We start from the raw sequence: 17,137 nt of genomic DNA, 5'->3' as shown, positions 1-17,137 counted from the left end.
CCGCAATGGGAGAGGCCACAACAGTGAGAGGCCCGCGTACCACACACACACAAAAAAAATACATGAAACAAGAAACAGATTTCAAGAAGAAATAGACAAGTACAGTTATAGTTGCAAATTCCAGTACACTTTCACAATAATTGGTCGAACAAGTAGATAGAAAATTGCTAAAACTATCAGCCAACTTGACCAATTGACCTTTATAGAATATTCCATTCTTTTTAAGTGAACATGGAACATTTACAAAGATGTATTCTGTGGCCATTTTTTAAAGTCTCGATAAATTTAGGAAGATTCAAATCACAAAGTATATTCTGTGACCACAGTGTAATTAAGTTAGAAATCAGTAGCAGAAAGATCCCTCGAAATATTTGGAAAGTAAATAAAAACACTTCCAAATAAATGAAGAAATTAAAAGAATATTTAGGAAATACATTAAACTGAATGAAAATGAAAATTCAAGACATCTATATCTGCATGATGCTGCTAAAGCAGTACTTAGAGGAAATTTATAGTATTTAAAACATCCATATTAGAAAAGAAAAGAAATATTTCAAATCAGTGATTTCAGCTAAGCCATTTTAATAAACTAGAAGGGAAGAACAGGTGAGATCCAGAGTAAGTAGATGAAAAGAAATAATAAAAATCAAAGCAGAAATCAGTGAAATAAAAAAAATACAGAAAAATCAATAAAGTAAAAAGTTAATTCATTGAGAATACCAATAAAATAGGTGAACCTTTAGCAAGACTGACAGGGTAGTCGGGAGGCAGAAAAGACACAAATTATCAATATTGAGAATGACAGAGATGGTATCTCTACATTTTACAGACATTAAAAAGAAGGTAGTATTATGAACAAATATATACAAATAAAATTCAACACATTAAAGTGAAAAAATTTCTTGAAAGACAAGTTTTCAAAGCTCACTCAAAAAAAATGTAACCTGAAAAACCTATATTTCTTAGGAAAATTTAGTTTATAGTTACTAGCCTTCCCACAAAGACTCAGATGGCTCCATTGGTGAATTTTACCAAGCATTTGAGGTAGAAACATTACCAGTTCTACGCAAACTTCTAGAAAATTGAATAGGAAGGAATACTTCCCAAATCATTTTATGAGACCAGCATTACTCATACCCCAACCAAAGACGTTACAAGAAAAGAAAGCTGCACACCAATATCCTTCATTAACATAGATGAAAAATCTTAGCAAGATTTTAGTAATTACAACCCAACAGTATACAAAAAGAGTAATACATCATGAAGTGGATTTCATTTCAGTAATGCAGGTTGGTGTAACATTTGGAAATCAATCAGTGTAATTTACTATATTAACAAAATTTAAAAGGTGAACCATATGTTCATCTCCATAGATGTAGAAAAAGCATTTGATGAAATCCAATATTCATTTCTGATCAAAGCATTCAGCAGATTTGAAATAGAAGGAAATACCTTTAACATCTTTGAAAAACTTACCCCTGGTATCAAACTTGTTGGAGAAAAAATGGCTTTTCCTACTTAGATTAGGAAAAATACAAAGATTTCCCTTTCACCACTTTTATTCAACAGTGTGCTAGAGGTTCTAGCCAGTGCAGCAAGGCAAGAAAAATAAATGAAAGGAATCCGGAGTGGGAAGGAAGAAGTAAAGCTGTCTTTATTCACCAGCAACATAATTGAAATTTTATAGGAAATTCTGTGATAGCTACAAAATGCTACTGGAACAAAAAGTAAGGCTTAACAGTAAGGTTTCAGGATATAAGATCAGTATTTAAGAATCAGTTGTGTTTCTCTATGTCATCAATGAACAATTGAAAATTGAAATTTAAAAAGCTGTACCATTTGCAGTAGCATCAGACCTTTTGAAATACTGTGGCAGAAATCAGACAAAAGCAGTAACAGATCTGTACAATGATAACTATAAAACATTGCTGAGAGAAATGAAAGAAGATCTAAATAAGTGGAGAGAGTCACTATTTTCATGGATTAGAAGACACAATATTGTTAACAAATCAGTTCTCCCTAAAATGATCTATAAATGCAGTGCAGTCCAAATCAAATTCCCAGCAGGCTTTTTTTTGGAAATGATCAAGATTATTCTAAAATTCACATGGAAATGCAAATGACCTAGAATACAGCCAAACAATTTTTTAAAAGAAAAGGTCGGGGACTTCCCTGGTGGTCCAATGGTAAAGAATCTGCCATCCGATGCAGGGACGTGGGTTTGATCCCTGGTTGGGGAACTAAGATCCCACATGCCACAGGGTAACTAAGCCTGTGCACCACAACTACTGAGCTTGTGCACCTCAACCAGAGAGCCAATGTGCTGCAAACTACAGAGCCCACGCACACTGGAGCCCACATGCCCTGGAGCCTGCACGCCACAACTAGAGAGAAAAAACCCGCACACCACAACTAGAGAGAAGCCCGAGTGCCACAACTGGGGAGAAGCCCGCACACCACAACAAAAGATCCCGCATGCTGCAACTAAGACCTGATGCAGCTGAAAAAAGTAAAGAAAATAAATTAAAAAAATAAAAATAAAAAATATATGTATAAAACAAGAAAAACTTGTGAATTCTTTAAAAAAAATAAAAAAAGAAAGAAAAGGTCACAAGGCTTATACTGTGTAGTTTCAATGCTTATTATAAAACTACAGTAATCCAGGCAGTCTTATACTATTGGCATAAGGTAAAGAGATTATTGCAAGAGAGTTGAACATCCAGAAATAGACCTGTGCATATATATGGTCAATTGATTTTCAACAGTGGTTCAGAATGAGAAAGTGGCTTTGGCCTTCTAAATAGCAACACTGGAAATTAGAAGAAATTCAAAGGGGGATGGTATTTTCAACCTAAATACATATATAGTTAGTCAAGAACTATCATATATAGTTAGTCAAGAACTATCAATTAAAACTAATTATTTTCAACCTAAATACATACATAGTCAAGAACTATCAATTAAATACATATATAGTTAGTCAAGAACTATCAATTAAAACAAAGGTGTATACCAGAAGAGGAGAGCACAGGATACAGAAAATAGATTCTAGCACAGCATAAAAGTGAAGGAATGACCTAGGACCAATAGCTGTGCCAGAAGCCTCCGCATAATAAACTACTGCAAATTAGAGCAAGAGGATCTGAGAGCAAGTTGGCTAGGTGGGGGAAAAAAGGAACTGATGTGTGTGAGTTTACAGAGAATATTATTGATAGGTGTGTGGCAGAAATGTTGTAAAAATAATTGGCAGAACCACAGAAGAACTGGAAAATCTTAAAATGTAACAGTTATTAATGTCAATAAAAAGGAAGAGTTAGAGTTGCTGCACAAGAAAGGTGATGTGGTCCTTGTAAACTACCTGTTTATATGGTGTATATTATCCATAGTCATAGTAATGTAAATTGCTCTTTCTAGATGAGTATAGCTCACTAGAAATAGGACTTGATAGACTTCGTTTTCCAGATTGTTCGGCATCTGAGGTGTAGTTCTTTATTTATGAGAGAACAGATAATCTAAGGGGCTCTCTCTTCTGCCCTGAGGGCTTTTATTCAGGCCTGGTGCTGTTAGTCTGTGTGCCTCTTTAATCAGAACACAGGTTGACACCCTCCCCCTCCTCCCCTCTCCCCCAACCCTGGCCCTTGATGACAGAATAGGTTTCTGTACTTGATTTATCAGTTTCCTATCAGCCAGTGTTTTTAGGGAAAATTTCTTTTTTAGAATAATTTTGTTCCTAGTCTGTTTTGGGAAAACTATAAACATGATTATAAGTATCTTTATTAATCTTGTTTAAAGAGGCTCTTTTTTTAATGCCCTCTAGGAAGTAAGAAGAAAGAGAAGGAAAGGCCAGAAATTTCTCCTCCATCTGATTTTGAGCACACCATCCATGTTGGCTTTGATGCTGTTACTGGAGAATTCACTGTAAGTTTACTAAGTTGAGACTCATTTATAAAGCAGTACTCAAACCTTTCCTTTCAGTATTAAATTTGAAGTTAACTTTTCCATCCACATGTTAACTGTGAATTCTTAGTACTTTTCTCTTCTTACAAAAGTGTTTGTGTTTAGATGTGTTCTTTTCCTAGGGCGCTGAGCCTATTGATTATAATTTGCAAAATAGATTTAGAAAACCAGACATTTTAGAATTGAGTCATACCTACAATTATGTAGATTGATTTGTTTTATATATTTTCTCACTTTCCTCTGGAAATTGATCTAATTAGAGCAATTTAAAACAACTAATTTCTGAATATCTTTTTGTTAGGGCATGCCAGAACAGTGGGCTCGATTATTACAGACCTCCAATATCACCAAACTAGAGCAAAAGAAGAATCCTCAGGCTGTGCTGGATGTCTTAAAGTTCTATGACTCCAACACAGTGAAGCAGAAATATCTGAGCTTTACTCCTCCTGGTAAGACATCAGACCATGGTAAAAGGCTGACTTAAATGGGATTGTAGAGTTGTGGAGCACTTCTGGATAAAAAGATTGCTTCTGGAAAAATTAAAAAGCTAAGCTACTTTTTTCCCTGCATAGATCCTGCCTTTTGTAAACTCATTGGGGCAGCTCTTACGTATAATTTGGAGTCTGGGGATTATATTAATCTCTTAGTTTTGCCAAAAATGGGTGTTTGGGCCTTTTGTTTATTTGTTTTTTCTCTTTACTGCTTTTGAATGAGTTCAGCAGTAGAAGGGAAAGAGGCTGATTTATAGGCATGTTTGTACTAGAAATATATTTATTGTCAGTGGGACAGGTTGTTTTACTATATATAAACACACAGACTTTGAAGTAAAAAATGTTTGCTCAAAAATTGAAACTCATCACATATATAAACATAAAATAAGAATTAGAACTAAAAGTATTTATTCCTCAGAATTGGAATCATCAGTTAAGAATTGGAGAATAGTGGGGTTTTTTTAAGTTTATTTGTTCAAATAAGGATTAGAATAAAATCCATACATTACAGTTGATTGTGGTATCTCTTGCATCTTTTGTTATTTAGGCTTCCCCTCCCTCACGTTGTTTGCTCTCATGCTCTCCTTTTCTTGCAGTTTATTTGTTAAAGAAACAGAATCATTTGTCCTGTTTCCCTCAGTGTAGATTTTGCTAATTACATCACAGGTTATCATTTAATATGTTTCTCTGTCCTCTCAAGTCATACATATAGTTTTAAAAAACAATATGATTGAGCTAAAAATAATACATTTAGTTTTAATTAATTGTACTTATTTGATTGCATTCTCGCTGAAATAAGGGCTGTGTTGAAGGAAGAAATAGAGCCCACTTAGTAAATCTTGACCTTTTTTACATAGTCTAGTACAACCTTAGCAAAAGGTCAGATTTGTCTCCAACTTCCTTGTCAACTTCTAAGTCTGTGTAAATGAATAATCTTTTTTTTAATCAGTGTTTGAACAGAGAATGGTATATTCACGTGTGTGTGTGTCTGGTCATTTTAAAAGGTAAAACAAAACTTGCTCTTCTAAACTCCAGAATGAATATTGTGATATTTAGTCTTCATGAACTGTGTTTTGTCTTCAGGGATTTGCTTTCACACTGATCGAAATTTATGTCAGTAATTTTCCTTTGCAGAGTTACTGTTGGTTTCTTTAAGTTCCTTGATAGGCAGTTTGCTGGAGAAAAATATCATTATGAATAGACATCTGTCTTATTTTAATAAATACAGGTATAGTTTCAAATAAAATTTTTTTATTAAGGTATAATTTCATGCTGTAAAATTCACCTACTTGAAGTATACAATTCAATGATTTTTAGCAAATTTAGAGTTCTATTAAATTTGAGGTTTATAATGTGTAAATTCTTGTTTGAATACTGATATTGTTTTTCTCAAGACTTAATTCAACTTAAAATGAAATCAGTCTTAGAACTTTTTACTTGCTCTGCTTTATCTTTTTTCCTTTTATTGTATAAAATTGTTTTATTTTTTGAATTGTTAACTTAGCATTATTTTCTGTTTTGTATTCAGAGAAAGACGGCTTCCCGTCTGGAACACCAGCAGTAAGTTAATATGTTATTTCTTATAGCTCTTGTTCTAATTTAAGTTACCCAAAACAAGTCTCAGTTTTTATTTTACTCTCTGAAATAAATTACAGCCTCCAGAAATAGCTACTTAATATTGATATATGTTTTTAGCTAGCCACTTGATTATTTGAGGAAGCCATATTAAGCAAATAGAATTTCCTCAGATGATGCTTAAAGTAACTAAAGCTTATGATCTTTAGAGCAGTTTAGCTACTTTTGATAATGTTTCCATATATAAACATGAATACAAAGAACTTGCCAGCATTTTCCTCTGGCATCATCCTACTGAATATAGACTATGGAAATATACTGAGCAATAGAAGCCTGTCAGAATCTTCAGAGTTGTCTGAAACTTTATCTAAGTTATCATGTAAGCACAAATACCTCTTGCAAACAGTAGCTATTTTATTTTCAATTCCTCAGTTAGGAGGACACAGTCTCCTGGAGTTATTTGAAGACTATATGTAATAACATGTAAAGTACCTACTTAGCATACACCTGGCATATAATAAGCTCTGTATAAAGGATAATGCCTTCCTCTTTTGCTTTGTTAGCCACAACTTTTTCTGGTGAATCTACCTGTTTTAAATAGCCAGAAATCTCTGACCTGTACAAAGTCCAGAGGATTTTTGTTTTAGGTCTTAACAAATGAAATGATCGTTTACTTTTTGGGCTTGTTAAAATGGTATAAAATTCTCTATAAAAGGTATGAATTCCCTCTTAAGAATACTTGGTATTTACTGTATACATTTGTCTCATAAATTTTTCTGTAATGTATAGAATTACCTTTACTTTTTTTTTTTTTTTTTTTTTTTTTTTTTTCTTTTGTGGTACACGGGCCTTTCACTGTTTTGGCCTCTCCCATTGCGGAGCACAGGCTCCGGACGCGCAGGCTCAGAGGCCATGGCTCACGGGCCTAGCCGCTCTGCGGCATGTGGGATCTTCCCGGACCGGGGCACGATCCCGTGTCCCCTGCATCAGCAGGCGGACTCTCAACCACTGCACCACCAGGGAAGCCCCCCCACCTTTACTTTTTAAATGAGTAGATTAGAACCAGTGAGGTTTTATTGCTTTGAAATGAGCTATTAAATACTTTTTCAAGTATGGTGAAAAAGAGAGATAGTCATATCTTAACGTGTTGTTATATTTGACTTGTCTTCCTCACTTTGTTCATGTGATAAATGCAGCTGAATACCAAGGGTTCGGAAACAGCAGTAGTAACAGAAGAAGACGATGATGATGAAGAGACTCCTCCTCCTGTTATTGCCCCACGACCAGATCATACAAAATCAGTGAGTTTCTGATTAGTGAATTGGGTTGTGTGTGTCTGTGAATGTGTATTTTAAAAAGCAGTCTGTATTTGACTTCCAGTGATTAATTTTTTAAAAGTCCTCAGGCTTAAAATGTTTTAATATGGGATATTTGACTAGGAGATTTTTACCTAAATACCACTCATCAAAAAACTAGTTTTTTGAAAATTAAAATCGAATGGATTCTTTAAAAGTTAAAATACTTTTCTCATCTTGTTTTCTTTCTGTATTACACCATCTGTTCCAGAGAACTCGTCTGTTTCTCTGCCTTTTTCTGTTTATCTCAGTGCAGAAAAGTACTGTATCTAAAACTTGGATCTTACCTTTTATCCAAAGTACGTATTTAACTCCCATTTAACATTTCTCTTAAAGCCTTGGTATCATTTAAGAGGCTGCCGAGAGTGGAAGTTTCTAACAGATATGGGAGAATTTTAAAAATAAAAACCTTAGATAGAGACAGAAAGAGTCCTGTCCCTCTCCCTGTACTAATACAAATAAAGTCCGGGGAGCATGATGAAGTGCTGGCACAATAGGCGGGTAAGGCTCTAAGGACTGACATTGGATCCTCATCTAATGATAGAGAGCTCTATTTTCTTTACCACTTAGAACTGGCTGTTTGAAATGAAATGGTAGATATTATATTTGTATAAAAAATTTTTGTGGAAATTAATAATAGTTATTTCAACATCAGGGTTTCTTTGCTCCTTATTTCTCTCTTGTAGAAAAATATGATTTTTAACTTGTACTTCTTTTTGCTTCATCTCTGGCATATTATTTTCAATCTGGTTACACTTAAATTTCATTCACAGATCTGCTGTTTTGCTAGACAGACTTTTAAAATATATACATGATGTGCCAAAGAAAAATGTTTCACATTGCATCTTAGTTACCAGTCTTTTATAAGACAAGTCTGAAAATATTATTCTCATTCTTTAGAACACTGAGGACAACTTAGTTTTTGTCAAAAATCAAAGAACTGAATAGTGTACCAGTAAGAATACCTAAAGATATTTTTCCTCAAGTCTCGGTAATTAACTGTTTCTCTGCAGATTTATACACGGTCTGTAATTGATCCTATTCCTGCACCAGTTGGTGATTCTAATGTTGATAGTGGTGCCAAGACTTCAGACAAACAGAAAAAGAAGGCCAAAATGACAGATGAAGAGATTATGGAGAAATTAAGTATGTTAACTACATTTTACATTATTCTTAAATTGTTAACAGCCCATGAAACATTTGGCCCAGGTGGATCTTGATTTATGTCTTATATGTTGGCTTAAGACATAAAAAATAAGTTGTTTTCGTCTAGGAACAACAGCTTCAATTAATGTAGTAAAGCCAAAATAATACTCTTCTTTGCTTTCTTATTATTATGTGCTGGCTAGTGAGCAGCATCTTTGCAAAATAGTCAGTACCTTGGGAGCAATACTTCTTCTCAAAGGGCCAAATCTATGGGTCCTAATTGGAAACTTTATCAAAGGAAGTTTGTATATATTTATGCACACCTGTAGAATAAAATATGTCCCTAAATAACTAAACAAAATGGCCTATATAGATAATATGTGTAAGCATAAAATATATTTTTTTCTCTTCTCCTTTTTCATCCATCAGCTATCATTGGCCTGGATCAAGCACTGGAAATAATACACACAGTGCCAGAGAGGGTAGCAATAACGTCTCATTACAAGTCTATAGCAACTTTAGTTATAAAGGATACTGACCTAGAGGGATCAAGGAAAAATATTATGTATTGGCAGTAGGCTTGAGGTTGGATACCTATGTAAAACTGGATTATTTCTGTGAATTTCTTTGATATGCCCCTCTCTCCTTTTACCTAGTGAAAGTTTAAGTGAAAATTTCTTGTGGTTTTCTCATGTTTTGACTTACTGTTAATACGAATATAAGTTAGAGTTTTATGTACAATATCCTAATTTTAAAATCTTTCTCAAGAAAAATCTCAAATAAACAACCTAACCTTACACCTAAAGCAACTAGAGAAAGAAGAACAAACAAAACCTAAAGTTAGTAGAAGGAAAGAAATCATAAAGATCAGAGCAGAAATAAATGAAATAGAGACAAAGAAGACAATAGCAAAGATCAGTGAAACTAAAAGCTGGTTCTTTGAAAAGATAAACAAAAGTGATAAACTTTATCCAGACTCATCAAGAAAAACAGGGACTGGACTCAAATCAATAAAATTAGAAATGAAAAAGGTGAAGTTAAAACGGACACCACAGAAATACAAAGGATCATAAGAGACTACTACAAGCAACTGTATGCCAATGAAATGGACAAGCTGGAAGAAATGGACAAATTCTTAGAAAAGTACAACCTTCCAAGACTGAACCAGGAAGAAATAGAAAATATGAACAGACCAATCACAAGCACTGAAATTGAAACTGATTAAAAAACTCCCAACAAACAAAAGCCCAAGACCTGATGGCTTCACAGGCGAATTCCATCACACATTTAGAGAAGAGCTAACTCCTGTCCTTCTGAAACTGTTCCAAAAAATTGCAGAGGAAGGAAAACTCCTAAAATCATTCTGTGAGGCCACCATCACCCTAATACCAAAACCAGAGAAAGATACCACAAAAGAAGAAAATTGCAGCCAGTATCACTGATGAACATATCACTGACGCAAAAATAATCAACAAAATACTAGCAGTCCGGATCCAATAATAACGTAAAAGTATCATACACCATGATCAATTGGTATTTATCCCAGGGATGCAAGGATTTTTCTGTATCCACAAATCAAGCAGTGTGATACACCACACCAACAAACTGAAGAATAAAAACCATATGATCATCTCAACAGATGCAGAAAAAGCTTTTGACAAAATTCGGCATGCATGTATGATAAAGACTCTCCAGAAAGTGGGCATAGAGGGAACATACCTCAACATAATAAAGGGCATATACTGCAAACCTACAGCTAATATCACACTCAATGGTGAAAAGCTGAAAGCGTTTCCTCTAAGATCAGGAACAAGACAAGGATGTCCACTCTCACCACTATTATTCAGCATAGTTTTGGATGTCCTAGCTACAGCAGTCAGAGAAGAAGAAGAAATAAAAGGTATCCAAACTGGAAAAGAAGAAGTTAAACTGTTACTGTTCGCAAATGACATGATAGTATGCATAGTGGATCCTAAAGATGCTACCAGAACACTACTAGAGCTAATCAATGAATTTGGCAAAGTTGCAGGCTACAAAATTAATACACAGAAATCTGTTGCATTTCTATACACTGACAATGAAATATCAGAAAGAGAAGTTCAAGAAACAATCCCATTTACCATTGCATCAAAAGAATAAAATACCTAGGAGTAAACCTACCTAAGGAGACAAAAGACCTGTACTTCGAAAACTATACGACGCTGATGAAAGAAATCAAAGAAGACAAACAGATGGAAAGATATACCATGTTCATGGATTGGAAGAATCAATATTGTCAAAATGACTATACTACCCAAGGCAATCTACAGATTCAGTGCAATCCCTATCAAATTACCAATGGCATTTTTCACAGAACTAGAACAAGAAAATCATAAAATTTGTATGGAGAAACAAAAGACCCCAAATAGCAAAGGCAGTCTGGAGAAAGAAAAACGGAACTGGAGGAATCAGGCTCCCTGACTTCAGACTATACTACAAAGCTACAGTCATCAAAACAGTATGGTACTGGCACACAAATAGAAATATAAATCAGTGGAACAGGATAGAAAGCCCAGAAATAAACTCATGCACCTATGATCAATTAATCTACAACAAAGGAGGCAAGACTACACAATGGTGGAAAGACAGTCTCTTCAACAAATGGTTGCAGGAAAACTGGACAGCTACATGTAAAAACATTAAATTAGATCATTCTTTAGCACCATATACAAAAATAAGCTCAAAAATGGATTAAAGAACTAAATGTGAGACTGGACACTCTAAAATTCCTAGAGGAAAACATAAGCAGAACACTCTGACATAAATCGTAACAATATCTTTTTCGATCTGTCTCCCAGAATAATGGAAATAAAAACAAAAATAAACAAACAGGACCTAATTAAACTCAAAAGCTTTTGCCCAGCAAAGGAAACCATAAACAAATGAAAAGACAACCCACAGATTGGGAGAAAATATTTGCAAATGATGTGACTGACAAGGGATTAGTCTCCAAAATTTACAAACAGTTCATGAGGCTTAATATCAAAACAAACAACCGAATCAAAAAATGGGTAGAAGACCTAAATAGACATTTCTCCAAGAAGACACAGGTGGCCGAGAGACACATGAAAAGATGTTCAACATCGCTAATTATTAGAGAAATGCAAGTCAAAACTATAATGAGATATCACCTCACACCAGTCAAAATGGCTTTCATCAAAAAATCCACAAACAATAAATGCTGGAGAGGGTGCGGAGTGATGGGAACCCTCCTACACTCTTGGTGGGAACGTGAATGGTACAACCACTATGGAGAACAGTATAGAGGTTCCTTAAAAACCTAAAAGTAGAGCTACCACATGACACTACAGTCCCACTCCTGGGCATATACCTGGAGAAAAACATGTTCCGAAAGGATGCATTCACCCCAGTGTTCATTGGAACACTGTTTACAATAGCCAAGACATGGAAGCAACCTAAATGTCCATCAACAGAGGAGTGGATAAAGAAGATGTGGTACGTACATACAATGGAATATTACTTAGCCATTAAAAAAGAATGAAATAATGCCATTTGCAGCACCACGGATGGACCTAGAGATTGTTATATTGAGTGAAGTAAGTCAGAGAAAGAGAAATATCGTATGATATCCCTTATATGGGCAATCTAAAAAGAAACGATACAAATGAACTTATTTACAAAACAGAAACAGACTCACAGACTTAGAGAATGAACTTACGGTTACCAGGGGAGAAGAATGGGGGAAGGGATAGTTAGGGAGTTTGGAATCGTCATGTAGACACTGCTATATTTAAAATGGATAACCAGGGACTTCCCTGGTAGCACAGTTAAGAATCCGCCTGCCAATGCAGGGGACATGGATTCAATCGCTTGTCCGGGAAGATCCCACATGCCACAGAGCAGCTAAGCCCATGCGCCACAACTACTGAGCCTGCGTGCCACAACTACTGAAGCCTGCACTCCTAGAGCCTGTGCTCCACAACGAGAAGCCACAGCAATGAGAAGTCTGTGCACCGCAACAAAGAGTAGTCCCCGCTCGCCGCAACTAGAGAAAGCCCTCGCATAGCAACGAAGACCCAACACAACCAAAAATGAAAAAAAAATTTTTAATTAAAAAAAAAAAAGTATAACCAACAAGGACCTACTGTATAGCACAGGGAACTCTGCCCAATGTTCTGTGGCAGCCTGGATGGGAGGGGAGTTTGGGGGGATAGTGGATACATGTATATGTATGGCTGAGTCCCTTTGCTGTGCACCTGAAACTGTCACAACATTGTTAATCACTATACTCCAATGTAAAATTAAAAGTTAAATAAAGTAAAATGAAACCTGTTTCTTAGTTGTGACATAGTGAACTTTCCTAAAACAGATGTATGATTAGTTCACATTTGAGTAGTGTTTATAGTAATAAGTGGTTTCCTAAATATATTGAAAGATATAAGATATACGAGAAGAGTCAGAAAAACCATTTAGGGTTTTTCATTTGGATATTTTATATATATATAAATATTTTTTTTCTCATAGTAAGTAGTTTTATAACTTATCGTTAGTTTAGTACCTTTCAGTGGAGTATGAAAAGTAGGATGACCAACTTTTCCTTTCCCCAGGAATTTACCAGTTTTAAGACTGAACATGCCACATCCTAAAATCCCCTTAGTCTCAAGAAAACTAGTACTGTTGGTCATTCTAAAACATGGTCATTTTTGAGAAGGTGGGATAATCAAGACATTAGTTAGGAGGTCTAACCTAGTGGAAATAATGTGTCTTCTTGCTTCTGATGCTTTTTTATTTTTATTAATTGTTTCTTTAGTGTTTTGTGTTTGAAACATACATTATTTTTGAAGCTTAGTGTTATGTTTGAAAACTTCTAAAATCAGTGGAGGTTATTAAAAGAAATAATGTTATCAGAATTAGTTTATAATTTTTAAATGCTTGACTGAGTTTCCAACTTTTTGTTGTTTTTGTTTAAAATAGGAACTATTGTAAGCATAGGAGACCCTAAGAAAAAATACACAAGATATGAAAAAATTGGGCAAGGGTAAGTATTTGTGACTGTATTACCAGAATATTCATTATTTCCTGGGTGTCCAGCATGATATCTCTTTTGCCTGTGACATTGAGCACTTCTGGTATTCTATGAGTAGTATCCTTGTATTTGTGTAAATAAGTAATACATTTATTTCTAGATGCTATTAAAATACTGTACTACTTAGCAGTGATTGTACATTGTTTCTTCTTAAGTGTTATTTTGCGTTGGTGATAAGAAATTAGATGGGTGGGAAAATTGCCCGGCAAATATTTAGAAGACAGTAAGAAAATTTACTACAGGATTATAGTTTAAAAAACCTGCATTTGAATCACGTCATTAAGTATGGATATTTAATTCTACTGATCTTCTGGTTTTGTTCAATGATTTGTGTTTTTTTAAAAATTATTATTATTATTATTTGGCTGCACCACATGGGTCATGGGATCTTAGTTCCCCGAGCAGGGATTGAACCCAGGCCTCCTGCAGTGGAAACGCGGAGTCCTATCCACTGCACCTCCAGGGAATTCCCAATAATTTGTATTTTTAAACTATGCTAACTGAAATCTTTTTTTCTGTTGCTTGGGAGCAAATGAACATCTTGAATTTTTAATGTTATTAATCTCTGGAAGGTGTTCTGTGAGTTTAGAAAGTGAGCTTGAGTCTTTTTGAAAACTTCCTTATGAATTTCTTTTTAAAAACCAAATTCACGGGCTTCCCTGGTGGCGCAGTAGTTGGGAGTCTGCCTGCCAATGCAGGGGACACAGGTTCGTGCCCCAGTCCGGGAGGATCCCACATGCCGCGGAGCGGCTGGGCCCGTGAGCCATGGCCGCTGGGCCTGCGCGTCCGGATCCTGTGCTCCGCAACAGGAGAGGCCATGATAGTGAGAGGCCCACGTACCGCAAAAAAAAAAAAATAAATTCACTTGCAGCACAGGTTTTAATAACAAGAAATTGAGAATCATGTTAATATTCTTCTGCCTGAGAATGGATAAATTGTAAATAGTATACTGGATAATATATGTAATAATTACAAATGAAGAAGGATAACACCTATCCATATGGATGACCATCCCCAATCCAGTGTTGAATTAAAAAAGCAAATTACAGGAAAATACATAAAATGAAATCATTTATCTGAAGTTAAAAAATTATATGAAACATTTGCTATAGCGGTACACACCTATGGGCCTAATAAAGTATAGAGAAATACATGTAAATGATGCACATCAAATACAGAATAAATACCCAATATAGATTACTTTAGAGAGGAGGTAGGATGCCTTTGTACAGGGCACATAAGAACCTTCAAATTTATTTGTAGTTCTTTGTTTCTTAAACAGGGCAGTGGATCCATGAGTATATGTGACTTTTTTCTTTCTTTTCTGTATCTTTTTTCTGTATTTTTGTAGATCTGAAATTTATGACAAATTTCTAACATAAGTTTTGGCCACAAGAATTGCCTCTTTTTCTTATTTTTTCCCCCTTTGTTTTTGCTTTTACTTCTTTTAAGGATATTCAATCTTAAACGTTCTTTAACCTCTTTTTAGTTGTTCTGAGTATAAAGTCTTTGGATGTTATAAATGAGAATGATTTCGAGACCTTAAATCTGGTTGTGTCTTTTTTTTTCCCTAGGGCTTCTGGCACAGTTTTCACTGCTACTGATGTGGCATTGGGACAAGAGGTAGCTACTTTTTCATACTTCTGGGTGTTACCATTAGCTTTTAATATGGGAAGAAACTAGATCTGCCTGTGAATAATCAATAAGGAATCTCTTGCAGTTGAATATGTTGAAAGAATTACTCTAGGTAATTTTATAGCACTTTCCTTATTGAGGGGAAAAAAGAAGTAATTATGTGTTTGGTTTCATAAATAAATATTTTAAAAATTATTTTCCCAGCTTGTGATGAAAAGAGGATTAATTCCTGGCACTGGGCTAACCTTGCATTTAGATTTCAAGAGAAATCTAAAAATATTTAAGCTCTGTGTATTACAAAGAATTGTGCATAGGCAGTGTGGAAGTTAAAGTACTGCCTGTGAGTAAATTATAATCTCATTATAAATGAGATTATAATGTAATATAATGTAATAAATTAGATTATTAATTGATCTGTGTTTGTAATTTTCTAAGAGTATTAGGAAACTTGTTCTGACTTTTTTTTTTTTCCTGTTTCCATCATAGGTTGCTATTAAGCAGATTAATTTACAGAAACAGCCAAAGAAGGAATTAATCATTAATGAGATTCTGGTGATGAAAGAATTAAAGAATCCCAACATAGTTAACTTCTTAGACAGGTAAATATAAATATTTCTTAAACATTGGGAGAAAATGTTGAAATTTTAAGTCTCATGGTTTTGGGGGCTAGCCAGTTTAGTTAGACTAAGGTTGAGTGTCAACACTGAAAAATAAACTTGAAGGAGGAGGAGAGGTAAAAACAGCGTATTACAGTTTAGAAGGTCCTTTTTCTACATAGCTATCACTTGGCAAGCGAGAGAAGGCAGTTAAATGAAGGACATTGCTGCTGGTGCTCATACGAATTACAAATGATCAGAAGCAGAAACATTGAGGAAACGTTGGCTATGACTCATGTCTTGACTGACAGAGGTGACCGGCCACACAGTTTTTAAACTTTCAAGTCAATTTTGATTTCAGATTTTGTCTTTCATGGGCAAATAGCATGTTTATCAAAACCTCACTTAATTTAGGAATTGATGTTAAATAGCAGAACAAAAAGTAGAAGAGAAAATTATGTATCTTACATTTTTAATTTTTTTTTTTTTATTTTTGGCTGCACCATGTGGCATATGGGATTTTAGTTCCCCAACCAGGGCTTGAACCCGAGCCCTCGGCAGTGAGAGCTCAGAGTCCTAACCAGTGGACCGCCAGGGAATTACCTTACATCTGTTTTTTTTTTAAGCAGTTACATATATGTGAATGAAAGAAGAATTGTAGAAAAATAAATGAAAATTATAGTAGTGATTGTATTGGAGATAGGGAATCATGGGTGATTTTTTTTTAATTTCCATATTTAAATTTGTTTTGAATGGGTTAAAAGAAAACACATTTTTAGACTTTAGGGCTAGCTCTGGGGACCATGTTAATAGAAAGAAACTTTCCAGGTACATTTCTCTGCTTTTTAAAATAGTATTTCAAGTCAGTAAAGCATGGTGGTTAAAATAAGCCATAAGCTTTGGAATCAGTTGTGCTTGGCTTCAGGTTCTGGTTCTGTCACTTACTGGCTGTGTGACCTTGGATGAGTTACTTAGCCTTTCCAAGCCTCCATCTCTTCATCTGTAGAACAGGACAAATCATTCCTGCCATACAAGATTATTTGAATTGGAATAATCTATGTATACACTCAAGTTAGAATTGTGGGCAAAATTTTAAAGTGATTTGGGAAAATCATAATGACCCTCAGTTATTTTTTTTTTTGTGCTGTTCCATAGCAACTTTTCAGTTTTCTTCCCAGCTATCAAAGCTACCAGCTTTCTAGTTTCTTTAATTAGGATCCTAACATTTGAATTCTTCAATATAGAGTGCCACATGTTTAGAAAAAGTGAAAGTGTGAATGTATTTTGTATGTTCTT

The 17,137-nt window shown here is 34.8% G+C and overlaps 1 protein-coding gene across 1 annotated transcript in view; it reads left to right on the top strand.

The window, feature by feature from the left end:
• The window catches only part of PAK2 (p21 (RAC1) activated kinase 2), a 78,319-nt gene that overhangs the window by 50,492 nt on the left and 10,690 nt on the right, over positions 1-17,137 (top strand). The window contains exons 3-10 of the mRNA XM_060099348.1: positions 3,818-3,918; positions 4,259-4,406; positions 5,977-6,008; positions 7,220-7,324; positions 8,392-8,524; positions 13,499-13,562; positions 15,185-15,233; positions 15,732-15,844. Coding sequence (XP_059955331.1) covers positions 3,818-3,918; positions 4,259-4,406; positions 5,977-6,008; positions 7,220-7,324; positions 8,392-8,524; positions 13,499-13,562; positions 15,185-15,233; positions 15,732-15,844 — 745 coding nt within the window. The remainder of the gene's footprint in view (positions 1-3,817; positions 3,919-4,258; positions 4,407-5,976; positions 6,009-7,219; positions 7,325-8,391; positions 8,525-13,498; positions 13,563-15,184; positions 15,234-15,731; positions 15,845-17,137) is intronic.

The sequence above is a fragment of the Mesoplodon densirostris genome, chromosome 5 (assembly GCF_025265405.1).
Source record: "Mesoplodon densirostris isolate mMesDen1 chromosome 5, mMesDen1 primary haplotype, whole genome shotgun sequence".
NCBI lineage: Eukaryota > Metazoa > Chordata > Mammalia > Artiodactyla > Ziphiidae > Mesoplodon > Mesoplodon densirostris.
This window is presented reverse-complemented; position numbering and strand designations above follow the sequence as displayed.